Source organism: Camelus ferus, chromosome 31, assembly GCF_009834535.1.
Source record: "Camelus ferus isolate YT-003-E chromosome 31, BCGSAC_Cfer_1.0, whole genome shotgun sequence".
Lineage (NCBI taxonomy): Eukaryota > Metazoa > Chordata > Mammalia > Artiodactyla > Camelidae > Camelus > Camelus ferus.
Window position 1 is genome coordinate 8,568,443 of NC_045726.1, and position 27,800 is coordinate 8,596,242.

The 27,800-nt window shown below is 52.8% G+C and overlaps 1 protein-coding gene across 1 annotated transcript; it reads right to left on the reverse strand.

Annotated features, from left to right (window-relative positions):
- Positions 1–1,332: 1,332 nt before the first annotated feature.
- On the reverse strand, positions 1,333–25,214 carry C31H8orf74 (chromosome 31 C8orf74 homolog). The gene is made up of 4 exons (XM_006189556.2): positions 25,054–25,214; positions 23,302–23,494; positions 4,177–4,580; positions 1,333–1,693 (listed from the first exon to the last, which is right to left on the reverse strand). Exons 1-4 carry the CDS (start codon positions 25,099–25,101, stop codon positions 1,454–1,456), a joined length of 885 nt encoding a protein of 294 aa, XP_006189618.1. The 5' UTR covers positions 25,102–25,214; the 3' UTR covers positions 1,333–1,453.
- Positions 25,215–27,800: the final 2,586 nt, after the last annotated feature.

Below are 27,800 nucleotides of genomic sequence, written 5' to 3' on the forward strand. Positions count from 1 at the left end.
GGGCAGCACACGGAGTGCCCTTCGCACTGCCCCAGAGGGGGACTTAGCGCTCCTGAACTGTGTCTGGGAGCGTTGCACCGTCTCAGGGAGAGCCAGGTGTGCTGACCTTGAGGGGGTGACACTGAGACAGGAAAGGGCTGGGAAGGAGAGGTAGGTCAGCCCTCGTCACCTTCCGGATTCAGCCTCGAGTTTACTGAAAACTCGCTCACTGCACACGTGACTCACACGCCCAGGGCAGGCAGAAGCCGGATGTGCAAGTGGAGGAGCACCAATCCGACCTTGGCTTCTTTTAGAGCAATTCTCAACAACACTCTACTGAACAATGAGAAGCCAGGCAGGGCTCCAGGACAATTGTAGTCAACCAGGACATCCCGGCAACGGAGAGATGGATGTGAGGGATGGGAGTGCTGCGCAGGGCCCTGCCCGTCGTGAGCAAGGACCCCATGGCAGACGGCAGAGGAGACAGAGCAGGTGGAGGGGCTGGCGAGAGGCAGTGAGTGGTACCATCCTTTCTGCCCTAATCTCGGGGTCACGGTCACCTGTCAATTATATAGCTGCCCTAAGCCAACAACTGCTGAGTTAGAGGCTCTCTGCCCGAGGCACAATGTGCAGGGGTGGGGGCACTGATAAGGGTCCGAGGCCTGAGTTCTAGTCCTGATTCTTTCATTGCCTTGCTGTGTGGCTTTGAGTAGGTGCTCAATCTCCTTGGAGCTGGAACCCCTGCAAGACGGGCTGGCCAACCTTGCTTTGTCTCTCCCTTAGGATGTTAGCGTGGGAGAGGGGCCTTACACACTAGCCAGCAACTCCCCACTTGACAGGAGGGAGAGCTGGGGCTCAGAGACAGAAGGGACTCAGGCAAGGTCACACAGCTGACCAGCGGCAGGGCTGATCAAAGCCAGGTCTCTGACCTCTCGGATAGCACCTGCTCCCCTGCCTCAGTCTAAACAGTGTGGATTCTCATAGAAGGAAGGGCTTTCCAGCAGCCTGGGCTCTGCGCCCTCCAGGAGGCCCGGCAGGCGTGGCTGGCTGCACACGCTCGATCCCATTGTACAAACCTCGGGAAGGAAGGAGGGTCCCGGTGTTCTCTCCACTGTGTTGGCTACAAGTCCTTCCTGGTGTCGGGTCTCACCCTCCTTCTCACCTGCTGATCCCCACTGGGGGGCCACTCTGTCCTCAGCGTGGAAGCTCAGGCTTAGCCGACAGGGATGTTTGCCTGTGCTTACAGGACAGCCGCCTCCCGCGATGCAGGGAAAATCCACGTGGGTGGATTTGCAGGTGGTGAAAGATGGTTTCCAGGAAGAAGACAGAGAAAATATGATGTGTGTTGTTTTGGTTTCTTTTAATCGCTGAAAATCTCTGATCTGTTGGGCGCCGAGCGTATCGCACATTACTTTCCTAATCGCCACTGGCTCTTCCTCGGTCAGAGTCCTAGACAGTGGACACCAGGGGCTTTCTACTTCTTCTTCGCTTTTGCTTTCTTTCCTTTGTTTGCTTTGTGCAACTTAGGAGATTCATCCTGGCCTGGCGGGCCGGTGGTTGGGAGCGGGAGAGGGATGGGAGCATTGAGGTTGAGTATTTTCTTCTGAAGTTTCAGGTCCAAAATATCAAAGGTGACCTGTATCTCGTACTGCAGCAGCTCCCTCAGGCACTTGACCTGGACGTGGATGGCCTTGTTGATGAGGTCTCCTAACTCCTGGAAGAAGCGGAACATGGCGGGTGAACAGGGCTCTGGAAAAGGGCTGCGCCATCTGCAGAGAGACTCCCATCACTGGGTCCAGTTCTCCACACAGCCACCGCCTTTCTCGGAGCTGGGACCTCCCATCCATGCCTCACCCCACCGCCCCGAGACCTCCTCTCCATCCGTCTCCACCCCACCCTGTGCTCTGAGAGGCTGACTTTTAAAGGGCTGCATCAGCTGGCTTTTTTTTTGTTTGCTTTGTTTGTTTGTTTAATTTTTAATGGCAGTACCGGGGATTGAACCCAGGACCTTGGGCATGCTAAGCAAGTGCTCTACCACTGAGCTATACCCCACCCTCCTCACCTCCACAGGCTACCTTGACCTGTGGCTTCCGGCTGAGTTCAGCCAATGGGAGGCACTGGCAGGAGGCCTGAGGGTGGGGAGAAGATGGAGTCTCTTACCTTCCCGCTGGCCAGCTAGGGGTTGGTAGTGGTGTGGCCCCCCACCTGCAGCCATACCTCCCGTCCCGTGGCCCTCCCCTATAGCTCTCTCTTTGGGGTTCCTGTGATTGCTTCTTCCCTCCTCCCTTCAGGCCTACTGTGGCAATCACCCCATTTGAGTGTGTCATTTATTACTAACATTGTTCTGGGCGCAGAAGCCAGTCCCATATCCCCTCCTTTCTGGCCAGTGTAAGCTCCATCTGGATACCCACCCCCTTCTTTCCTCTTCTGCCTTCATCTCATTCTCACATCTCAAAGTTCTGTGGCAGGCTTCATCGGAGGGGACGGGGAAGTTGCTCGGAGAGTGGGTGTGTCCCCCAGCCAGCCAGCCTTGGGAAGAATGGAGACCCAGCCACCACGTGCCACGTTAAACAAGAGCCCCTCTCTGTCGTCCCAATCAGGATTAGGGCGTCATGGAATCCTGGAGCCATGGACCATGTAACTGTTGCTCCGGGTTCCCTGCCCAGACAGGCAACCAGCAGAGGAGAGTTCATGCTTGTTCTGGGGGTGTCAGGGAGTATCTGGTTGCCCAGAAGTCATTTTTCTTTTTTTTTTTTTTGAGATCTCACATTTTAACTTAAAATCTCATGCAAAATCTTACATTTGCCCTAGAATGTCTCCTTGATTGTTTTTATATAAAAATAATGCTCTTCCCCTAGATCCTTGGAGACGATTGTGCTCCGAGAAGGTGCACTCTATTCATCCGGTGGTGTGAGTGTCCCCCAGCTCAGGCACACCGCTGGGGGCACACAGTGGAGCGGACCCTAGCCTACAAGCTCCAACTGGCAGGGACCAGGAGCAAAGTAACAGAGGCCCACTGGGAGGAGCAGGGGAGAGGAGCGCTGCGGGGGAGCAGGAGGGGGGCAGCCCCTTCCATCGCGGCTTAGCCCGTGTATCTAGGGAGGTCCCTTGAAGTGGGGGGAGGCAAGCCCCTTGTGCTCTGTGGGGTGCCCCCCGGACGTCTTAATTCACGAAGATTACATGGCAGCCCAATATGCAATTTATCTGGGAGACTTATTCATTCATTCTGTTAACTGTTGTTCAGAGATTTCCCCAATGTTTTCCATATATTTAAAGGGATCTGTCCCAGGCCATTCACTCTTTGCTGACAATTCAGAAACCAAAATGTTTTTGGAACACAGTCCCTGTGACTCTCCCCCCAACCCCCAGCCCTAACCCCCCAGCACCTGCACACATGTGCACATGCATACTTGTCTCTGTGTTCAAAGGCAGGCAACAGTGGTGATATCAGTGCCTGTGTACAGTTGCAAAGTGAATTTAGACACTGCCAGGCCCTGAAGATGTTGGCTGCCTTGGGACCACACTAGTCACCATTTATGGAAGAGCTGGTGTTGGGAACCCTGGCTCCAGGAGCCCCAGGGGTCCTTAAGACCAGCCCAGAGGGCAGCCAGCTTCTTAGACCTAAACAAGTCGGGCGGACTCTGCCAGGTTCTCCCTAGGCCACTAGCTCCACCCCTCACCCACCTCATGGCATCACCCACGTTGAGCTGTCTGTCCCCCATGGCCCTCCTTTCAAACCCCCAACCCCCAGCCCCCACGGACACTGGCTTTGCAGGCAGGCAAAGGGCACTGAGAGAATCCACAGTGATTGTGAGCCTGGGGACTGGGGACTGAGCCTAGGACCTCGCGCTTGGGCTTTTTCAGTGGAATCTGCAGTAGGAAGACCTCGGGCTTTGGGGTCAGCCAGACCACAGTCCAAATGGAACCCCGACCACGTGCTAGCTCGGGGATATTGGGCGATTCAATGAACGTCTCTGAGCCTCAGTTGCGTCGTCACTAAAATGAGGACACGAATCGCACCTCTCAGGGACGTCTCATGAAACGTGCGTGCAAAGCCTGAGGCTGACACTAGTGCCTGTCCCCCCATCCCTTCCCACGTGTGCAGACAACAGGGTCCCTCCTGGACATTCTTTTGGTAGGAAGGGACGTTTGAGCATGGCAGGTGAGCCTCCTCCCACCTCGCCAGCCCCCCCTCACCTCTCTCTTCAGAGCCTGGCCGTGTCGCACCGGCCCCTCTGAGAGATTCCTCTGCAGCAGGTGCTCCTGCTCCAGGCGCAGCGCCTCCTTCAGGAGCAGCATGTTGGTGCGCTTCTGCTCCTCGCCCAGGCTGAGCTCCGCCACCCGCTGCTCATGCTTCCAGACATCCTTGTCCTTGCCCTCGGCCAGCGGGAGGGGCTGAGGAGGCACACACACCTCCAGGTGAGTGACGGTCAGGTTGACATCCTGGTCCTGGCCCAGGACATACTGGTAGAGTCTGTAGTGGCGGAGGAAGGTGTTGTGGAAGTAGTCGCACAGGGCCAGCAGGTGGCTGGTGTTGAACTGCCCCTGATAGTCTCTGAGCTTGTTCCCCAGGGTCATCACAGCCTCGGTGATGGAGCAGCCTGTGGACACAGAGGGGCCAGGCCTCCATGTGAACCGGGGCAAAGCTGCACTGATGGCTGATCAGTGTAGTCTCGGACCCCAGGGCCCATGTACTACCAGCTATCCTAGACCACCATTTATTCTTGAAAGCTCTGGGGGTGTGTCTCATTTCCCCTTTTACCTTGGCTTCCAGGAGGCTCCGAGGTAATTTTATGCACATTTATCCCACTTTTTTCTTTCTATGATTACCCCACTCCTTACCTCTATTTTGACATTTAACTTTTTTTTTAATTTTTAAAAATATTTTTATTTTTAAAAAAACTTTATTTTTCATGGAGGTACTGGGGATTGAACCCAGGACCCCGTGCATGCTAAGCACACACTCTACCACTGAGCAACACCCACCCCCCTAACTTGTCTTTTAAAGACTTAGTGCAGCTGGGCTTTATGTTGTTTCCACTTCAAATCCTTTGGGAAGGAGATGAGGGTGTAAACGAGGGATTCTGATACGAATGGAGCATGAGATGACTGGGAAGGCAGAGGCATTATACCGGAAACGCCGGTCACAGAGTTAGGCAAATATTGTTCCGACCAGGCAGAGATGGGCTGCAAGGGTAGCCCTGGGCAACACTCTTCGGAGGATAAATTGCCTTCTCCCACCTCCTCGCTTTCACACCTCTTGCCTGCAACTCCATCGGAATCTCAGGGTAGGAGTGTGGTCGGAGGACAGGACTCTCCCCAGCATATGACTGGGTCTAAAGACAGGGGTGATTCAGTAAAGGGCTGTGGCTGAATGAGGTGCCTGCCCTGTGAACAGACGTCAGGCAGGGAGAGGGCGGGACAAGAGACAGAGAAGGAACCTGGCCCCGGTGTGAGGAGACCTGTGTCCACACACAGATGCCATCCTCGAGATGACTGTGAAGTCTCTCCCGTTCCCTACTCAGTGTCACTGCTGTAGAGTGGGACTTTGGGCCAGGTGACCACCAGGTCATGTGCTTTGGGGGACTCCACATTTCTGTCTACCGAGGACGGAGACCAAACATTGCAGACGGAGAGCCTGGCTCTCCTCCGGGGGTGGAGGCCAGCCTGCCTGCACATCCCCGTCCTTGTCTCCCCTGGGTGCGCCCCTCCACGGGACCCTGGTGGAGTCTCCCCCTCCCCAACCAGAGGCCTCCATGCGCCTTTAGGAGCGAGGAGCCCAGCCCAATGCAGAGTTGTTCTTCAAACCCTCCCCACCCCCGAGTCTACGTTCACTTTGGTGCCTCGCTTTTGGCTCTGCGTGGGTGTATTTACCTTGAATCTCTGAGCTTACTGAGAGGATGGAGGCATCGGGCTCTTAGAGGAACATTAGTACTTGGAGCTCTGCTCCGCCTTGAGCCTCCTTAGAATGGGCTGGGAAGGGTCACCGGGATTTAGGCTTCAGTCTCCTGGGGGAGGGGAGGAGGGAGGCCCCTCCATTGTGCAGAATTAGAGGTAGGCGGGCTGTGCTGTCCCCTCCTTTCAGGGCAAGTCAGTGGGCTCAGAGGTCTGGGAGAGAGCTCTGTCCCAGGGTGGGGACACTGTGGGGGAGGGCACTGGTCTGGAGGACTGCCAGCTCTGTGCCTTCCTAGCTGGCACTCTTGGGCCTCTGTTCCCCTCAAATGTAAAATGGGAGATAATTTTATTTATTTCATAGGATGGTTAGGGGGGTCAAATGGGAAGACACGTCCAAGTGCCTTGCACAGAGCCTGCTGCAAAGTGGTAATCAACAAATGCTGCAGGAAAAGAAACGTTTGTTTCTGTGCTGGGAGCAAAGTTTCTCCTGGCCACATCTTTCCATCTGGCTTTCCATCTCCATTGGCTTGTTCACCCATCCATCCATCCATCATCCATCCATTCATCCATCCATCTATCCATCCATCCATTATCCATCCATTCATTCAACCATCCATCCATCTCTCCATCCACCCATTCATCTTCCATCCATCCAAGACTAATTGATCAAACTGTTACCGAGGGCCTATTAATTACTAGGCACTATGCCAGGTTCTAGCAATACTATGATGTGTCTTATTAGACACATCCTGTACCCTCAGAGATCTCACAGGAGAGAGACACAAGCAGCTGTTGACACATATGTGAAGAGGAACAGGGGGTGATGAGGAAGGCTGAGTTGAGAGAAGGCCTTTATGTCTTGGAGAAAGTGATGCATGAGCTCCGTCTTGGAAGCTGAGTGGAACTGAGAAAGCAAAGATGGTGGGGGAAGGACTTCATGGGCACCACCTGAGCGAGACCAGAGGGGCAAGAAGCCACATGGCACTGGGGGGGAACAAGACCGAGTTTGTTGTTGTTGGCACCGAAAGGTGGAGACAGAGAGTGGCAAGCATGGAGCGGAGAGGTGGGCGGAAGACAGCAGGAGGACCTTGAATGCTGTTCGGGAGCCAGGGCTTTGTACTTCCGGTAGTGTGGGGCCTGCCAGGGCTGCCGGCAGCTGGCGGACGTGGTTATGCTTGCTGTGAGCTTGATCCCACTGATGGTCACGTGGTGGCCTGTGGGGCGACTATGACCCAGTCGGGATGGAGCTGCTAGGGCCTGCGAGAACCAGGCGAGCAGGTGTGGGCAGACGGGGCAGATTGGAGCTGCAGGACTGATGGCCAGATGTGGAGTGTGACTGAGGCCTGCGCAACTCCCAGGCTCTTCCTGGGGACACTGGAGGAGTGGTGGGGCCACCAATAGACTACGATACTATGGGACATTTACGTCTGATGTGACCCCTGCCCTCAGAGAGCTTCCAATCTATGGGAGAGGAGACAGTTGAACAAATGATATCCCTTCTTTATTCCTCAGCCCCCAGCCCAGGATTCTGTGCTCAGTGGGAGCTGATAGGTATCTGGTGAGTAAAGGAACCCATTCTGATAATAAATTAAGTGCACTGATGGAGCTGTTCATTTATCCATTCAACAGGTATTTTTTAGGGGCTCCTCCTTCCATGTGTCAAAAACTCATGTGGGTTTCAGGGAGGCGGTGAAGGGCTTGGGGGAAACACATGGACAGTATGACTCTGCTCAGGGCTACACAGGGCTGGGCGGGCGCATAGTAGGAAGAAGTGACTTTCTCAGGGAAGTCAGGGAGCAGTTCCCCGAGGAAGTGGTGCAGGAGCTGAGATGGATCGTGTCAGAGGACTCACTGGGCAAAGAGAGATGGAAAAAAATGAAGCAGGTAGAGGAAACAGTATGTGCAAAGGCCCTGCGGTTGGAGAATGCGTGGCCCATTTGAGGAACTGAAAGGCTGGGTGTTGAAGGGTTGGCAGGCTAGAGAACAGCTGGTGAGACCCTCTGGTTCTGGAGGAGCCAGGTGGTGCAGAGCCTCACAAACCGCTATGGGAGGAATGTGGTCTTCAGCCTGAAAGTGTTGTTAAAACAGTATCTCTTTCACAACATGAGTCAGGTTATTGTCCTCCTCTGTAAAAAAACCTCTGCAGGCTGCCAGTCCATCCCTCACACTGCAAAAGTCATTTGGGGGTCCACCCATCCCTTCCTTCTGACTTAGTTCCTCCTCTTCCCCCCTCCCTCTGCTCCTGGCACCTGCCGCCCACTATTCTCCACCGCGCCGCACACGCCTTTGTGCCAACCCTCAGCCTAATTGCCCTCATGCCCATGGGCACCACCTTCTCACAGGGGCCTCCCCGACCACCCTTCCCACAACCCCCATCAACTGGTTACTTTGCCATTTTAAGCAAAAGTTGAAAGTTACATTTACTGAAAATAATGTTTAAGAAATTAACTTTGTCAGTTGTTTTTTTGCCAGAAAAAAAATGACAGTTTTGAAAGACATTTTAAGATTTGATTCCATTCCTCTTATCATTATATATTTATGTAAATTGCTTCTTTGCACTTGTCATTTGACAATTACAATTTACACAAGTCACATTAAAAGCTACTTAGAAAGTACTGTTAAGTTCGACGTTGATAGCTTCTCAATTTTTATTTAACTTAAAAATGTTATTTAGTCATCTTTAACCTTGCATTGAACAGACAGTGAGCTTTATATGTATAAAGCAGGTATGCATACAGCATGTAACAGACATACAGAAAATCCATGATGTTAAAATTTGATAGGGGTTGGAAATTAGGGAAAACAGTTTAAAAATGGCTTCTCAAAAGGATCCAGCAACCCTACTTACACCCAAAGAAATGAAATTAGGCTCTTGAAGGGATATCTGCAACCTGTGTTCATGGCTCATTGTTTACAATAGCCAAGATATGGAAACAGCCAACCTGTCTGTCGATGGATGAGTGGTTAAAGAAATTGTGATACACACACAAAATGGAATACTATTCAGCCTTCACAAAAAGAAGGAAATCCTGTCATTTGCCACAACATGGATGAACCTGGAGGACATGGTGCTAATTGAAATAAGCAAGACCCAGAAAGACAAATACTGTGTGATTTCAATTGTATGTGGAATCTAAAAAAAAGGGAGAACTCTTCAAAGCAGAGAGTAGAACAGTGGTTGCTGATGGCTGGGGCGTGGAGGTCACAGGGAACTGTTGATCAAGAGGTAGAGAAGCCCCGATTATGCAGGACCAGTAAGCTCTGGAGATCAACCACAGAGCACATGCCTACAGCGAACAGTACTGCAGTGTGTGTTTGAAATGCGCTGCGAGAGTAGATCTTAAAGGTCCTCCCTGCAAGGAGAAGTGGGGGCCACGTGGACGGTGGACACGGGGGTCATTTCACTCTGTAAGTGTGTACGTACATCGAAACGTCATGTGGTGCACCTTATTTATTTTTCAATTATTGACAAATTGACCATTTTTATTTGTTAGTTATTTCTTAGTAATGCTGAGGGGATCACACACAGAAAAATTAATAAATACAACAGCTCCTCATGGAAATGATAATGAAAATACCAGGTGGAGACGCTGCTTCTGCAGAGCAGTGCACTTTCCCCCCAGTTTCTAATTGGTTCTCAGTTTCCAATTGGTTCTCAGTTTCCCATCTGGGTCACGGGGACCAGTGGGCACTGGGCATGCTCCTGCTTGGAGGACGGCAGAGACGGCCAGCGAAGGGGTCCCAGCGGGTGGGCAGCAGAGTGAAGTCATCAGTTTCTGATCAGAGTGGAGGCATCTGTATGTGAACTTGGTGATGTGAATCGTGGAAACGTCTCTTGCTTCCATGGAGCTGAACTGGCTGGAAGACACACTGCTCCTCTTCCCTGCTGGCCTGGCAGGCGTGGGGCGGGGGGTCCCCTGCCCCTTCCAGCTGTGGGCAGCCATGACTGCCTTGTTTGGCCGGGCCAGCCCTAGTCTTCTCCTCTCGGTGCTCCCAACCACGCACGGAGCCAGATTGAACCAAGAAGTCCATGGGCCCCGTGGTGCCGAGCACCCTCGGCCAACACGCACAGCTATCCCAGCGGCCCATCACCCTGGTGGATCTGCTCCTACGAGCATGGCCGCAGCCTCAGCCATAAGACCCAAGTGTGGACCTTGTCCCAGCTCAACAGGGAGGTACCCACAGGCTGAATTCAAACTTCCAGCCCTTAGACACTTTTTGGACCCGTTCTGGTTTTCAGCAAAGATGATCCCAAGCTGGCTCATGAGACACCCTAACTTGGCCCCCAGACCACCCTCCATCTGCCCCAGGTTGAGAAGTCCCTGATGACTCAGAAAGCCCAGGATTAAGTCTCGGAGAGAAGCCTCTGGCTGACAGGCAGACAGATCCGTACCTGCAAGTTGCTCTTCAATAACAGGGAGTGGCCTTCATTTGCATTGGCTGCTGGGAACTTCCTGAAGACAGTCCCCAAGGGCCTGGAGGCCAGCACCTGCGGAGCTCACTGGAGAGGAGGAGGGCGGCGGGCGGGGGACGAGCGTGGGCGGGGTGACAGCGCCAGACGCTCCGGAATCAGGGCGAAAAGGCACCGGGCCTGGTCTGGGCGCTCCGGGCGCCCTCCACCCGCCCTTCACCCTTCACCGCGGAATCTGGGGCTGGGCGGGGGCGAGGGGATGGGCACCTCCCGGCGGGGTTGGGAAAGCTGAAAAGGGGCTGCTCCCCCTGGGTGGGCGTGAGGGGGAGGATCCAGGTGTCACTGGCGCCCCCTGACAAACCAGTTTGGTTGCCCCCGCCTTGGCTGCGAGGGGTGGAACCGAATCAGGGTTACCCTTCCAAATACCTGAGCGCCTACCAGGGCACCTGGCATGGTGGGAAGCCGAGGAAAGCGCGGACCAGCCCCGCCGCCCCACTCCTGAGTCTTGAACGCTGCCCTCCACCTCCTTTCTGCTCTTGAAAAGGTTCTGCCCAACCCATCCACCCCGAGGTGCCAGGGACAGTGACGGCTCAGATGAGGGGCGTGTTTTCTTTGGGGCCGGGGAGACTGTCTTTCAGGGAGCTCCCACTGTGCCGGCTTGCCCTGGGTCACCTCAGGCTCCACGCAAATCCTCCCAGCAATGTGAGCAGGTGTAGCCACCATCCCCACTTCACCCTGAAGAGAAACTGAGGCTCAAAGAGGTCAAGGGAATTGCCCCAGGGCACACAGCTGGTGCGTGGCAGAGCTAGGATTTCAACCCCAGCCGGACCTGATCCAGGTCCAAGCGGCGTGGGCTCTCCTTGTAGACCCTGGAGATGGACACTGGAAGGGGCCCCAACTCCCAGGTCACAGTTTTCCAACCGTTGTTCTGCAGTAGGCCTTACATAGAAATGAATGACCTTGAACACGTGTTGGATCCAGGGAAACTGAATATGCTAATGAGCTCAGCAAAATATGCTAATAGGCCAAAATAGCAAATGGCCAAATATGGTTGAGCCTCTGCCATGAGGCCAATACAGGCAGACCTTGGAGGTATGGTGGGTTCCATTCCAGACCACTGCAATAAAGCGAATATTGCAATAAAGGGAGTCACCCCAATTTTTTTGGTTTCTCAGTATGTATAAAAGTTATGTTTACACAACACTGGCGTCTACTAAGTGTGCAGTAGCACTATGTCTAAAAAACAATGTACATACCTTAAAAATCTTTTATTGCTAAAATTTGCTAGCCACCTGAGCCTTCAGCGAGTAGTAATCTTTTCACTGGGGGAGGGTCTTGCCTGGATGTCAGAGGCTGCTGCCCAGCGAGCACGGCAGCTGCGGTGTCAAGGATCTGGTAGTGCCGCGTCTGCCGGCCTCGTGCTCTGCTCTCAGCCACTGCTCATGGTTGCATGGAGGCCCCCAGGGAGATAGGGAAGCCCCTGGCCCGAAGATGGCCTTGGTGCTGGGGCCGTTCCTCACGGCTTGGTGTGGCTGTGCCGTGTAAGAGCACAGACTGGGAGTCCAGACAGATGCGGGCTCACAGCTTGCTTCCGCTTCTTAGTAACAATCGCTGGCACAAGTTACTTTGCCTCTCTAGACATTAGCGTTCCCATCTGTAAAATGGAGGCAATGAAGGTGTCTGCCCCCCTAGGGTTAGATGCAGGCATGTGACAGAGCTTCCCACAGCGCGAGGCACTCAGTGGCAAGCAATAGATCATGTAGTCATCATCATTGCATCGTGAAGGTTCTCCTGGCATTGCAACTCCCCAGGCGCTGTGAGCTGTTCTGGGATAAACCTGGCTTTCCGGAGGACCCTGTCTGCTCCTAGGGCAATGCATCCTACAGACTGGGTTTCCTGAGTCCAGTCCCTCCTAGGTCCTCACCTGGAGGCTCTCTCCACTTTGCTGGGGGCGGGGCACGGGATACCGATGCGCTTTCTTTCCTGGGCACACTGGCTGCTGAGGGCAGAGGCTGACTGAGTGTTGGCTGACCCCTGTTACGGGGATGCAGAGGGTAGAGGAAGGGGCAGCCCTTCCGGTCAGACCATTTAGTGAGTGACTCAACAGTTCATAGCCCCCTTACCCCCAGCCCCACATCTCTGGAGCATTCTCTGCTCTCCCGTCTACTGTGAGCTCCTCAGTGGCAGGAACCTGCTAGAATGGACCAGATTTCCTGATTCCAAAGGATCTTTTCAGAAAGCTCTGGATATGTAGTCATTGCCCAGTGCTCAGCCGTCGCTGGTGTGCTGCTTTACAGTTGTAAATCATTTTAATTATCCATCAATTTATTTAATTGGTCACAATTAGCCTATAATACAGGTAATTGCTGCCATTTAACAAATGAGAAAACTGAGGTTCAGTGGCCCTATGCGAAATCAGGACTCTCCAACTCCAAAGCAAGTAGACCTCAGCTACTGAAGGATTTTTGAGGTGTGAATGGAAGATATGGAATTACAGGACTTCCACTAGGACTTTTAATTTTTGTATTTTAATTTTTATTGTGCTAAAATATGCATGGCATAAAATTTGCCATTTTAACCATTTTTAAGTGTACAGTTCAGTGGCATTAAGTACGTCTGCATTGTCATGCACCCAGAGCCCTCTTCCGTTTCCAGGACTTCTTCATTTTCCCAAACTGAAACTCTGTATCCATGAAACACCAGCTCCCCCTTTCCCCTCCCCCAGCCCCTAGCAACTCGCAGTCTACTCTGTCTCTATGAACTTGACCACCCTCTGGACCTCACATCAGTGGAATCATCCAGCATTTGTCTTTGTGTAACTGGCTTCCTTCACCTGGCAGATGTCCTTAAGGTTCATCAACATTGCAGCTTGCAACAGAATTTTCTTCCTGTTTAAGGCTGAGTAATACTCCAGTGTATGGGTAGACTACCTTTTGTTTATCCAGCCATCTGTTGGAGGGTTGCGTCCATCTTTTGGCCATTGTGAGTAGTGCTGCTATGAACGCGGGTGCTCAGATATCTGTTCAAGTACCTGCTTTCATTTCTTCTGAGTAAATACCCAGCAGTGGAATTGCTGGATCATGTGGTAATTCTATGTTAAATTTTTTGAGTCAGTCACCTACTGTTTTTCCCATTCACTAGGTTTTTTGTGTTTGTTTTTAAGATTAACCAATAGCCATATTAAAGGAAAAACCTACCCACACATTAGGATTTAGCAAAATTTTGTTGTCCTTTTAGAGATTTCCTCCCTGTTCATGTTTCTGGGACTCAAAGGGCAGACACAGGACCAGGTAATTAAGATTGTCATGGGCTTTTGCTCAAGCTCTTCTCTTTGCCCATGGTGGGCCCCCTGCCTTGTCTGCTTGACACATGCACCCCTCACTGACCCTCACCCACACTCCTCAAGAAGTTGGCTAATGCTGAAGAGCTTTGGCAGAAGGACAGATTCTAAGGCCAGGTGATCTCAAAGTTAATGATGGTTTTGCTTTTTACTGTGGGATGATTTGCAAATTACCTAACCTCTCGGAACCTCGGTTGTGTCATCTTGAAATGGGGACAGTAGTACCCACCCAGCTGAGCTTGCTGTGAACATTAAATGAGGTGATCTAGGCAGAGAGCTTGTGCACCCTGACTGCTGAGTGGACATCCCCTCTTCTCCACCCGCTGCCATCAGGCTCTGGCAGTGCTTGCTGGAGAATGGCTGAGTGAGTGGGCAGGGTGAAGCTGACTTGGGAAGGGTTCAGAAGTCAGAACAGGAGCCATCAGGCAGATCAAAGAGACAGATTTCAGATCAGTAGTGGGAAGAACTTTCTAGAAGCAAGAGCTTTATTAGCAGAAGAGTGAGGAGGAGAAGAGAGAGAATTCCTGACTAACGTGTGTGAGATGGGGGTAGGCGTGAGGGGAGCTTGGATCGAGTGACCTCTTGGGTCCCTTCGACTCTAAGAAGCTATGGTGATTTCCATGGAGTTGACCGTCCCCAGAGCCACATCTCGGATGCCGTGGGCGCCTCCTGCAGCTGTCTCAAGATTGGTGAGTGGCCTCTGACTTGGCATCTTCATTATCATCTCCGAGATAAAAATGATTGCATAGTCCCACTGTCTCAGGGACAGGGCACTGGACCGAGACTAAAATTGGCTACTTCATACCCGTCCCCTGTCCCCTCTGATGTTGGGGGACTCAGAGACCGACTAACACGTCCAGCCAACCGAGGAAGGACGTGGGAAGTTAGAGGTAGGGCAAGTGGTCACTCTGAAGGGCCAGAGGTCTGGTCCCGAGGGCACCAGTAACATCCACCCACACACGGTGGCGCATCTCGGCCAGAACACATCAGCTGATGGGCACAGCTTACCCTCTCGGCTGGCTCTGCACCACTACTGAGTCGGGGCCATCCTGCTGGGGGCCGGGATCCAGGTTCATGCTGTGAGTAACTCCAGGTGACTCAGTTAGGAGCCCAGCCCCCAGGTGTGCCACTTATTTCCAGGTGCCCAGCTGCCCTGCCTGCCAGCAGCCTCATTCCACTCCCTGCTGGACGCTCTCCCGGGGCTCTGTGCTGCTCCGGTCCTCATGTGCCCCGAGTAAGATCCCTCTGGTCAAGTTGGAAGGTCTCATGGCTGGAGGTTGGGGGGTGGGGGGTGCGCTCTGCTGTCACACAGACCTGGGTTCAAATTCCGACTCCACTTACTGGAGGTTCTTTCTGGTACCAGTTACTCAAACTCTCTGGGCCTCAGTTCCTTCATCTTTAAAACAATGCTTATGATACTAAGTCACAGCGAGGCTTACAGATGCTACGGGCAAAAATGCCAGGATCTCTGTTCCTCCCTCTGCAGCAGGTGTGGCTGCAGGGGAAGGCTGGGGAAGGTTTCTATGACCAGCGACTGGCCCAGCCTCACCTGATGAGCTGTGACCTCACTCACTATTATGGGCTAAATCAACAGTGCTACCCACCCTCCTCATTCATATGTTGAGGTCCTAACCCCCAGGACCTCAGAATGTGACTGTACTTGGAGACAGGGTCTTTACAGAGGTAATTAAGGTTAAATGAGGTCGTGTGTGGCCCTAATCTGATATGACGGATGTCTTTATAAGAGGAGATTAGGACCAACACACGCAGAAGAAAAGCCATGTGGGGTGTGTGGTGAAAAGACGGCCACCCACCAGCCAAGGAGAGAGGCCTTGGAAGAAACCAACCCTGCTCGCACCTTGATCTTAGGCCCCCGGCCTCCAGAACATGAGAAAATAAATGTCCATTGTGGAAGCCGCCCAGGCCGGGGTACTTTGTTGTAGCAGCCTGAGCAGGCGAATACACTCAGGGAGGTGTCTCTGGGATGATGGCTGTGCCGTTGCTCCAAGAAGTGTGCTCCTGAGATCTCAGTCAGTGGCTTCTGTGGAAACTTCCTCTCTCCATCAGCAAAGTTGCCTCCAAAAGCCTCTCCTCCAGCTTTAGACTGAGGGCCGTGGGGTCTGGGCTGCCCGGGAGAAAGCTGCGGGAGGGGCAAAGTTTCAGGAAGATGGAAAGGCACCTGCTCCCTGCAGCACTGGTCCTGAATCTCTGGAGGCTACCCAACGTGGGCAGATTCCGAGCAGCTGGCCGTGTGGACCCTGGGCATGGCCATGAGCTCCCTGGGAGAGTTTATGTGGGGATCTTGGGGCAGTCATCACCTCCCGGCAGCCCCAGGCTGTGGCGGGTGGTGGTGGTGGGGTGGCTGCCTTCTGTCCTCCAGCTGCCTGGATGACATTTCCTGGAGAATCAGGAGAGGCCATGGGTGGAACTGCAGATACCAGGGCTGTGACGCACCTCACTGGACACTTGCCCGGTCGCTTCGTGCCTCCACTGACTGGTCATCAGGGCCCCCAGCCCCAGGATTTAGGGACCAGGCCCGCAGGAAAGTCCAGATGTCCAGGTGGAGCACCGGAGGGAGGCCAGTGCCGGCCAGGTGCTGGTGATGAAAAGAGGCAGAAGTGGCAAAGTGGCTGAAGTGATGGTTGGAACAGATGGGCAGGTGGTCATGGGCCTGGGGCAAGCATCTCTGCTGAGTCACGTGCCTCCGGCCCTCAGCTCCCCACTGAGGGGAGCCTGTGATGGGGGAGGCTGCTTCCCGCTCCCTGTCCCCTTCTGCAAAGTGCCAGCTGGAGATAGGAAATGTGGGGCCTCCTGAGCACCCTGAATTTCTGCAGCTCCCCGATGTCCCCAGATGCCCCAGCATCTCTCTCCTCTCCAATCTGGCTATGCCAGATCTGCTTCTTCCTATGATTTCCTCTCGCCAGGACAGAGCTGGCAGCGGCCTGGCCCTCTGCGCTGAGACTGATGGCTTCACCCTCGACTCCAAGGACACAGCAGGATGGGATCGGCCCGGGGCTTCCCGGAGGCTGGCAGAGGAGGGAGGACTCTTTCTTCTGGCCGAGAGCTGAGACCAGAACATCCTGGTAAGCCATTTGCCAGGACAGAATCAGCTTCTGCTTTTGAATAAAGGCCCCCCTCCCCACTGGTACTGCAGCCCGATCTGGCCGGGAGATAAGCTGAGCTGGTGGCCAACCCCGCTGAGCTCTGAATCACTGTTGTGCAAACAGGACCCTCCTTAAAGGCTGTCGGCCAACTCTGTTATCTAGTGTGCAAACAAAACTCTGCCATCACTAGCCCAAGATTAACTTAAACAGAAAAACCCCTGGAGAAGCGACCTTCCGAGAAGAGTGACAGCCCAGAGTGGACTTTAGCCTGAATGGAAGCTCGAATGTGAGCGGCCAGCCAGTGGGACCCCCAGCTGTTTGCCTGCCACACCATACAACCTGTGACAGGTGGGACATGTGCCTGGGAAAAGGGCAGCGACAGGAGATGAGAAGGCTAGAGCTCGTTTGGAATCTGATCTGCTGTCTTTGTGAACTCCTCCTGCCCCCTCCAGCCTGGGTCCCCTAACAAGGGTGGTCCAGAGACACCTCCTTGTGCCGCGCAGCCGAGTCTCCTCCCCTGTGTGCCCGAGGGCGGGCAGCCGCATTAGGTGCCAGGCTAGAGGTTGTCTGGACCTCCATTCTGCAGGCCCACGACCTGAACCTGTCTGCGGTCCTGCCTGCATTGCTAGGGGGAGGTAAGAAATGGTACAGAGAGCGAGCCCCTGGGGGGCAGCAGGCAGCAACCCCTGGCCCTGGACCACCAGCTTCTGCAGTGCAGCCCCCTGTGCCTCACCTCCACGTGTGATGGAAGCTGACCTCTGCCGAGCACTTCCCCTGTGCCTGTCAGTCTGGTACACTCTGCAGGCCCTGTCTCGTGAGCTTTTCCAGCTGCCCCATGAGTTGGAACTGTTATGGACCTCATTAAAGAGATAAGGAACCAAAGGCTCAGAGAGGTGATGTCTTCAAGGTGACACAGTAGTAAGTGATGGAGGCAGGACTTGAACCCAGGTCTCCTGACTGCAGAATCTAGTGCCTAATCGCTCTGCAACGTGGCCTTACCCAGGCCCAGCCTGAGCCTGGAGCTGACTGCAGAGTGAAGGGGAGCGTCCCCGGGGAGGGAGGAGGCACCTGCTGAAATCCCCCCAATCCCCGCCTCCGAGGATCGATGAGCTCATTCACGCTCTTGTGAGGGTCCATGTGACAGATTTCTGGGCGGCAGCGTGGACACGGCTCCGTGGGGCAGCGTCTGGGCCAGCCCAGCCATCTTCTGGAGCAGCAGGTGTCATCCTGAGGCAGGGCCCAGCTCAGGAGGCTGGGTTCCGGTGTGGCTCTCCACCTGTGGGGGCCCCCACTGCACCCCACTGTCTGCGCCCTCCAAGCCTGGCACCAGCCTGGCATGGCCCTCACAGCAGGTCAGTTCCCTGGTCAGGAGCAGAGCCCAGACAGTGTCATCGGCCACCTCTCTTGCGCCCCCACTTCGGCGATGAGTCTGCAGCTTGCTTGACCTCCGGCTGAAGCACCAGGCCCCTCACTGCCAGCACGTCATCCTGCCCCGCTCCTTGTGATGTAGCTGAGGAGAAAGGGCCTCGGGACAGCCTCTGCTGTTGAGAGGGAGCCGAGGTGACTCCTGTACATCTGCAGGCTGATGCAAAGTGGATTCTTCATGAAGCGCGCCCAGCCACCCTCGATCAGGCCATCTCCGAACCATCTCTCTGCCTGTCACGCCTCCGGGTCTTTGTCCCTGTGGTCCCTCCTGAAAATAAGCGTCAGCCCTCACTGAGCGCTGACTAGGCACCAGCGCCGTGCTGTGGGCTTTATCTTAATAACCCTGAAAACAGTCCTCCGGAGTGCTGCTCTGGGTTCCCCATTCTCCAGACGAGTGAGCAGAGGCTCGGAGGCAGTGCAGCTGCCTAGGACCACATGTCCTGTAAGGGACTGAACTAGGGTTTGAGTCTTCTCTCTGGGCTCTGAGCCTCCAGATGGATTCTGTTTCCAGCAAGTCGAGTTTCAGGCATAGGGAGCCCACCCCAGAGCTTGTTCCTACTTGATGTTTGTACCAACCGTGTTTCACAAACTTGGAGACGATTTAAAAGTAAGACGATGATCTTATAAGCTGGATGTCCCAGGATCAAGATTTAAAAGATGCCATGAGGAAAAAAAGATGGGCCAATGTTGACAGTCAGTGGGAATGACTGTCAGGTCCCACGTGGACATTCAAAATCGATATGTGCAAGGGCAGGATGGGAAACATGGGAAAGTAGGGATGACGGACTGCCTGCCCAGTATGAATCAATATGACATTGATGCTGATAAAGCAGATGCTCCCATAGGCTATATAAACAGGAGCATCTTCACCAGCACAAGGGAGGTGATAAAATTCCTTATCACTTCATTGATCAGATTGCAGGTGGTATTGTGTTTGGATCTGGATGCCATATTTTAAGAATGATATCGACAAACACAAGTATGCCCAGGGAAGGGCAGCAAGCTGGGGGCAGAGGAGGTGAGGTGGGGTGGAGGGGTCTATGGAAATGATGGCATATTAAGAATGATAAAAGGTTCTGGGGATGTCTACTGTAAACGTGAAGACACAACCATCCCAGTGTATACAGCCATGCAGCACCTGCAGGGCTAGCATACTGCTTCAGAGGACAGACTTTGGGCGTGTGAGTAAAAGGTGCAGCAGGGAGGTGTAGCTACGGATAAGGAAGAATTCCTAACAGTGAGACTGATTGTACAAAGGAATGCAATGCCTCAGAAGGAAGGAGCTCCCCGTTACTTGAAGGGTGCCAGCAAAGGCTGGGAAAACCTCACCAGCTGGTTGAAGAGGGTCCTCACAGTAGAGGGAGTTAAGCTTTCTGATCACCAAGTCTCTTGACAACTCTAAGGTTGTAAAAGTCTACGAGACAGACTGTCGGTGAGGTCTGCGATGACCATAAACCCTGAAAGTGTCATGCGATTTAATCTCCCCGGTTTGAATTTGGGTTTGCATCATCACTGACTGTTTCTCGAGGGCTCAGCCAGTCGAAGGCTCTGATGGAAACTTGAAAGAGCCCGAGTTCCCACCTGCTTGGGGTTGACATTCTTCTCCCAGCTCGTCAGTGTTTGTTCTGGCCACGAGCCACTGCAGAGCTCAGATGGCAGGGCTGAACTTTGGTACCCAGGCGCTGCTGTGAGCAGCGGGGAGCGGGACCCAGAGGGATGCCAGAGAGGCCCGGGTGCGGGGTCAGGGGACTTCTGGGGGTGTCTGGGGTGGGATGAAATTTCCCAAGGATCTCTGAAACCAGCCCGTGATAATGCCATGTCTTGCTCAAGCCTTCAGGCTGGGACCACTAGGTGGGAATGCTGGCCTGGAGGGGAGATGTGGAAGGGTTCCTGGGCAGCTCAAGAAAGTAAAAACAAAACAAAACAAAAAAATCTGGTGCAAGTGCACCTAAGATGTGTAAAAGGGACACTGAATGGCTTGAAGCCGAGGAGTGATGGGATTTTATTTGTGTCTGAAAAAAATCACAGTGCCGTTTGGTGAATGGGTGCAGAAATACAAAATTTGAAAGCAGTAGACTATTCAAAAGATGGAGGTTGGTTAGAAAGGATGGTGGAAGAGGAGATGGCGAAAGGTGCTGAGAATGGATGCTGAGGTGCTGATAGGACTGGTGGGTGAGCTCTGGGTGCATCAGAGATGGGGACATCATGCATCAGGGACAAGGCATTGTGTGTCCTGTTTGCTGGGCACCTGTTTAAGATCTTGGTCAGAAGGCCAGTGGAGGACCTCAAGTGTGCCACATATGTTTGAAATGCCACAATTTCAAAATAAAGAAATACAGAAAAGTTTCCCCAAAAGTACATAAGGCAGTGTGACACTGGGAAAACAACAGACAGACCAATGGAACAGAATAGAGAGCCCCGAAAATACAGGTGACTGACCTTTGACAAAGGAGCAAAGGCGATGCAATAAAGAAATTGTGCTGGATCAACCCGAATCCACGTGCAAAAAACAAAGTTAATCTAGACACAGACCTTACACCCTTCACACTAATTGACTCAAAATGGAACACAGATCTCAACATAAAATACAAACTATTAAACTTCTAGCCTATGACATAGGAGAAGTTCTAGATGACCTTGGATTTGGCAATGATTTTTTATATGCAACACCAAAAGCGTGATTCATGCAAGAAGAACTGATGACCTGGATTTTATTAAAATTAAGAACTTCTGCTCTGCAAAGGACAATGTCAAGAGAATGAGAAGAGAAGCCACAGACTGGGAGGAAATATTTGCAAAAGGCGTATCTGATCAGGGGCTGGGATCCAAACATACAAAGAACTCAAAATTCAGCAGTAAGAAAACAACCCAATTGAAAAAATGGCAAAGATCTTCACAGTCATGTCAACAAAGATGTACAGATGGCAAAAAAGCTTATGGGAAGATGCTTCACATCATATGTCACCAGGGAAATGTAAATTATAGTAATGACATACTACAAGATACCTATCAGAACGGCCAAAACGCAGAACACTGACAATACCAACTGCTGGCAAGGACGAGGAGCAGCAGGAACTCTCATTCTTTGTTGGAAGGAATGCAAAACAGTGCAGCCACTTTGGAAGACAGTTTAACAGTTTCTCAGAAAAACTAAACATACTCTTACCTTACGATCCAGCAATCATGCTACTTGGTATTTACCTAAGGAGGTGAAAACTTATGTCCACACACAAAGTTGCACACCGATATTTATTGCAGCTTTATTTATAATTGCCCAAACTTGGAAGCAACCAAGATGTCCTTCAGTAGGTGAATGGATACATAAACTAGTACATCCAGACAATGGAACATCATTCAGCCCTAAAAAGAAATGAGCCGTTAAGCCATGTAAAGACATGCAGGAAACTGAAATGCACATTACTAGTGAGAGAAGCCAACCTGGAAAAGGCTACATACTGTATGATTCCAACGGCATGACTTTCTGGAAAAGGCAAAACTACAGAGACAGTAAAAAGATCAGTGGTGACCAGGAGCTGAGGATGGAGAAGGGGATGAATAGGTGGAACACGGAGCATTTCTATGTTGAAACTATTCTGGAGGATACTTCATTGGTGGATACACGTCATTACACATTTGTCAAAACCCATTGAATGTGTAACTCCAAGCACGAACCTTAATGTAAGCTGTGGACTTTGGGTGATAGCCATGTATCGATGTAGATTCATCGATTGTGACAGGTGTACCACTCTGTGGAGGGGGATGTTGGTGATGGCGGAGGCTGTGAGTGTGCAGAGGCAGGGTTTCTGTAGGAAATCTCTGTATCTTCTGCTCTATTTTGCTGTGAACTTAAAACCACTCTTAAGAACAAGCTCTGTTGAAAAATAGTACAGCCTGAAACCATGAAACTCCTAGAAGGCAACAGGGGGAACACTCCTTGATGTCAATCTTAACACTGATTTTTTTGGATATGACACCAAAAGTAAAGGCAACAAAAGCGAAAATCAACACGTGGGACGACATCGAATGGAAAGCTCCCTCTGTCCTTCCTTGCTTCCCATGAACTTAATGCTCCTGAATCTTAAAGGAGAGGGACTTTGTTTAGTTCCTTTAACTGGAAGTTTTCTCGTGATGAGGTCAGGCTCTGAGTCTTTGCTAAACCATCACAGAAGGATGCTGGCTTCTTCTGCACCAAGTGGCACAGTATTCTCAGTGTGTCCTCTCCCCAGTGGGTCGAATACTAAGGGGGTGTCTGCTAGGCTCCCTCACTGAAAGTACTCTCTTCCCCTTTGTGATCAGTAAGGATGTTGGGGGGAGGGTCTTAGGAAGGAGGTAAGTATCCCATTTCTCATCAACCATTCACCCACTGGTTCTAACACATACTGATGATTCTTGGCTGAGTATTTCTATGATGGTGGCATTGAAGGGCTGCTCCGTATATTTGCTTAATGAATGAATCTGCATCTCACAGCTCAAGGGGTGGACAGATGTGGCCATGTCCCCTCATGCCATGGGTCACAGGGAGTGATGCTCTCCTGAAGCCTGGCAGAGGGTAGGCCTGGGAGAAATGGTCCTTTTATGAGCTCACCTGACTGCAGTTCCCCCATTCCTGCCAGCAAGCTGATGCCTGTAGAGGCTCCCCGCAAGATACTCAGCAGAACAAACCCTGATACTGGGAACAATTTGCAATCTCTCAGGAGTACAGTAGAAAGTCAATAAAGGGTTTTAAGAAGAATAGTGACACGGTTGATCTATGTCAAGCAGAAATAAAACAAAAACTCTAAATTATGGTCCCTCTTCTCTCTTCTCCAAACAAAAATTGACTTCCCTCTGAGTCGACTCTCAGAGGTATGAATCAGATGATGAAGTTCATACTAAAGTGTAAATGACTGAAAATCAACCCCCCTCAGCTGCTTTATGAACAGCTTGGAGTGGTACAAGATTTTCAGCCAGGGAGATCGAGGACAGGACTTAGCAAGGACGTTCTGTTCGCTCCATTTTCCAGATAGTCTGGACGGAAACCCTGTTTATGAGCATGTGCGGAGGCTGAATGCCAGAGAAAGAAAGGAGGGGCTCCAGGCTCCTCCGAGGGCTCCTGGGGCTGTGTGCCCTCCCTAAGCCTCACCGACACTGCCCTGGATGCCCCGTACCTTTGGTTTCCTTGAGCAGCTCTTCTGTGAATTTGACCACCTTGGCCACCTCCACCCACGGGAAGCCTTTGCCCGCAGCGAAGATGATGCTGTCATAGAGGGTGTCCAGCAGGATGCTTCTGCGGGCGTCTCTGAGTTCGTCAAACTCTTCCCAGTTCAGCAGGCTCCTCAGGTGCTCCCGACCTTCTGGTTTCTGCAGGGCGTGGCGTGAAGGGGTGGAGGGTGAGACTGGGGAATCGAGATGCCATCGTCTCTGGACAGTACACTACAGGGGGCCCCACCCGGGCTCCCCACCATCCTGAAGAGTGACTGGGAACGTGGGTATGCATGGGCACAAACTTCCCTCACCTTCCCAGGAGCGTGCTCTCCTTTCTGGCCCTGCTCCTTCCTCTGGGAGTCCTCATGCTGGGGTTGTATACCTCCAGCAGGCCTCAAGTCCTGAATTATGGTCCTTTTTCCCTCTTCCCTAAAATAAAATTTGACTTCCCTCGGAGAATACTCCCAACTTACTGCTGCAGAGAAATTGATCTGATAATGAAATTCATACTAAAGAGTAAATGACTGACCGAGAAGAGGCTCGGTGAGGCAATACTTTAGCAGAAGAGACGTATCTTGCTTGGTGAAGCTAGAGGGTAGAGACTGGTCAGGATGCCTTTTATTTCTCTCTATAGGTAAGAAATCATTTTACTTGAGAGTTTGCCACGCCCGTCCAGAAAGGTTCTTAGAGGTCGCCAATGGATGCCTTAAAGTGCCTTAAAGTGAGGGGGTAAGAAAAGGTGTGGCATGAAGTGAAGACCCACTGAACACAGGAGTCTTGCTACCCTGGGGTGAGAGAAGGCCCAGGAAAGGGGAGCTGATGGCAGATGTGGAACCAGAGGGAGGCCCGGGGCCCTGTCCTCAGCCCCCAGGGACTCCTCTCCCCTTCCCTGCATCCCTCATAGATCCCTAGGTCGGCATCCGATGGGACAGCTGGCTGGAAGGTCCATGGAAGGTGGTGAAAGCGTGCGTCCCAGGCCCGGGAGGGAGGCCCCAGCCAGAAGCAGCCTCCCCGGTGCTCGCCCAGCAGCTCGTGGCTGTGGGTCAGGGGCCGACCTGTGCGCACAGCTGGCCTGGGGCCCCCGGCCCGAGGGCTGCTGCAGAGCCCGGTGGACTCTGTGGACGCCCTGCTCTGGAAGGAGCCGGCTCAGAGGCCTGGGCCCAGGCCCTGCAGGTTGGATTCTCATCCCTCGACAGGTGCCCACCTTCTCATGCATTTCAGCCTCAGAGATGGTTCTGAGGAGCCATCAAAATCTACCTCTGTCTTTGCCCTAAAGACACGGCCCTCCCCCCGCCACACATACAACCACACACAAGCACTCCCTGCACACACTGGGATACAATCCCAGAGGGCTCACAGGGTCCTGCAGCTCCTGGTGAAGGTGGCGCCCTGTGACCAGCCCAGGGGCCTCCCAGGCCCTCCTTGGAGAGGAGGCAGGCACAGGGCCTCCAGTCCGCCACCTCTGTCCCTGCACATGGGCTCTGCTGCATCAGGGGCTGTCCCTGCAGGCCCAGAAAATAGCCCCCAAGCTCCAAGGGCTGGGCAGACTTTGGCCTAGCATCCCCCCGGCACACAGCAGTGGCGGGCCTCAAGAGCTGGTGTGCTGGGACAGGGGTGCTGTCCAGGGGTCCCTCAGAGGAGGCCCTCCTCACACACGCTTCACTCTTAGACCCATCCTAGCAAACTTCCTTTGAAAAGCCACATGTTCTCATCACCTGAAATTGGAAGACTCTTTTCACTCCCTGGGGTGTTAGGAGTGCCATGGCCCCTGCATCCAGTTGCTAGGAGACCTGGCCAGGACGGACTCAGAGCTTCAGGAACGCTGGGCTGGGCGTGCCTGCTTTGTGAGGTCACGGTGACCCGCTGCGAGGTGGTCTCCCAGGCCCCTTTCCCCCGCCCCTCCTCTCCAGCTGGCTCTGGGTCTCACTCCCAACACCTGCACGGGGACCTGGAGCCCTTTCCTATCTCTCCAGCCTCCCCTCTGCAACCTGTAAACACACGCACATGGCCCTGGGCCCCCATCCCACACATCCTTCTAACCCAAGCCCCACTTCTCTCCTTCCTTCCACAATCAAGGATTTGTCTCCATAAAAATTTGCTCCCCATTTGCCATCTTCACTTCCTCACCGACTCCTCATCCCACCAGGACCTGGCTCCTGCCTCACTTCTTCATGGCGAGTGGCATCTTGACCCCCTGCTTTCTGCATCCTGGCTTTGCCTTTGGTACAGGAAACAGCTCTGCTTAAATTCTTAAAGCCCTAAAAGTATTCCTGAGCCTCCAAACCAAACAAGCAGGAGGTGGGCCCTAAGGGCTGGAAATGTCTATGGAAAGTCATCCTCCCAAACTCTGTTCTGAGGTGGAGCCGGGGGAATAATGGATGAGGCAGAGGGGAGAGCAATGGGGAAGATGTTTGAGGGAGATTCTCCCAGAGGGTGAAGCAACTGGCCAGGCTGTTAACCAAGGAGTGAAGACCATGGCCAAGGCCAAGAGCCCTCACTGGTTCTGTTGCAGAGTATTTCCACGGGGCAACGGGTTTCCCATTATTCTCTTTTCTTGATGGGAACTTTTAATGACATTTACCTTCCTTTTCTGCCATTGCATATGGGGTGTGCTGGGGCAGACTCTGACTTTTAGTTCTTAGAGCTTTGGGCCACAAGGACCACATCCATTCACAATAGAAAGGAGGACACCACCCTTAGTGGACATGGACATGAATGCAAAGAAGGTGTTTATGGTTGAAAGGTAGCTCAGGAGAGTGGATCCTGGCAGATACTCTTTGTGGTCTGTCTGGTATTTATTCTCCTGAATTCCAGTTTTCCCAGGGGCAGAAATGTACACAGCTGAAAAACATTTCCCTGCCTCCCTTGCAGATTGGAGTGCTCATGTGACATGGCTCCTACGTAGGTTTTCCAGGCTTTAAAATGTCCATTTGCCCTTTGTGCCTTTCTTTCTGCCAGTCTGGAATGCAGAGATGACTGCTGGAACACCAGCAGCCATATTGCAAGCACATGAATGGAAATCCCACCCTGACGACAGCCAAGATCTGCTGGCCAGCCACTAACTACTGACCTCAAAACTTTTTGTGACGTGAGACGAGAAGCCACCCACCCCTTCTTTAAGCCACTGTTATTTGGGTTTAGAGTTACGTGTCGCTACACTCAATCTCTCAGTGCTATAGAGACTAATTTCTGAGCCTTTCGTTGGGTCAGATCAGGTCATGAGATGCACCAGGCAGCGAGGGGTTCTTGTTCACAGAAGTAAAGCGATTTGCCAGAGCCAGGATGTGGGGGCGTTTCGGTTGCAGGATGTATCTCCTGGTCACCAGTGTGAGCTGCACGTCTTACTTCCTGGCAGGGCCCTGAGAAAGGGACAGTGGGGCGGTCATCTTGGGAGACCTTTTCAAGGCTGGCGGGAGCAGGACGTCTGCTCATGAACGTAAAAGGAGCTCCATCAAGGACAAATCTCTTGACAAACCAAGAGTCTTACCTCTTGTGGGTCTTTCTTGGAAGGCAGATTTAGCCTTCATGATCATGTAGCTGGTTAGACGGTGGGAACCCTTCGTGCCCCTGGGGGAGGACCCTGGGAGGGGTGGGGCGGATACACAGTTGAGAAAGGTCACTTTTAGGACACAGCAAACCTTAGCATGTTTCTCAGCATTCATTCATTCGTTCATTCACTCAAAGAATGTTAATGGAGCACGTAAGAGTGGTCATTCTGCTAAAAGCATGAGATAGAGAGACAGCCTGCAAAGTCTGCTCTGACATGGCCCCGCCTTCCTCTCCCACCCCATCTCCTGGCACCGGCGCTCACTCTGGTTTTGTCTGCACGGCTGGACTTCCTGGGCCTCGGAGCATGCTCCTTCTCAGGGCCTTTGTACCTTTTCTTGTCCCCATCTGGGAGGCTCTTCTCCCAGGTGCCTGCTTGGCCAGCTCACTTCACTCAAGCCTTGCCCACAGGTCACATCCTCAGAGATGCTTCCTCTGACCTCGCCTCCAAAATGGCCACCCCTCCTCTCCCTACCCTCCCGTCCTGCTTCAGTGTCCTTCACTGCACCTGTGACCGCCTGACACACACTTATTTACGCTGTGTTTGTCTCCTCCCACAGGAATGTGATCTCTGTGACAGCAGGGTCTTTGCTCGCTGCGGGGACCCTGAGCCTAGAACAGTGCCTGGCATGGGGCAGGCACCATGTACGGATTTGCCAGATGAATGAGCACTCAAGATGCTCCCAGTCTCGGGCAGGAGCCGACCAAGTCACTAACGGTGCCGTCTGAAAGTGATGAGGGGTGCTCGGGGGTGGTGAGGGAGGAAAGGAGGGGCCCCCGGTCCAGACGGGGAAAACTTCCTGGAGAGAATGATTCTGCCAGAGACAGAGTGGGACTAACTGGGGACTGAGGGTCAGTGCAGAGAGAGAGAATGGGGTCTGCTAGGTTAGGCGGGCTGGTAGGTTGGGGGCCCTCC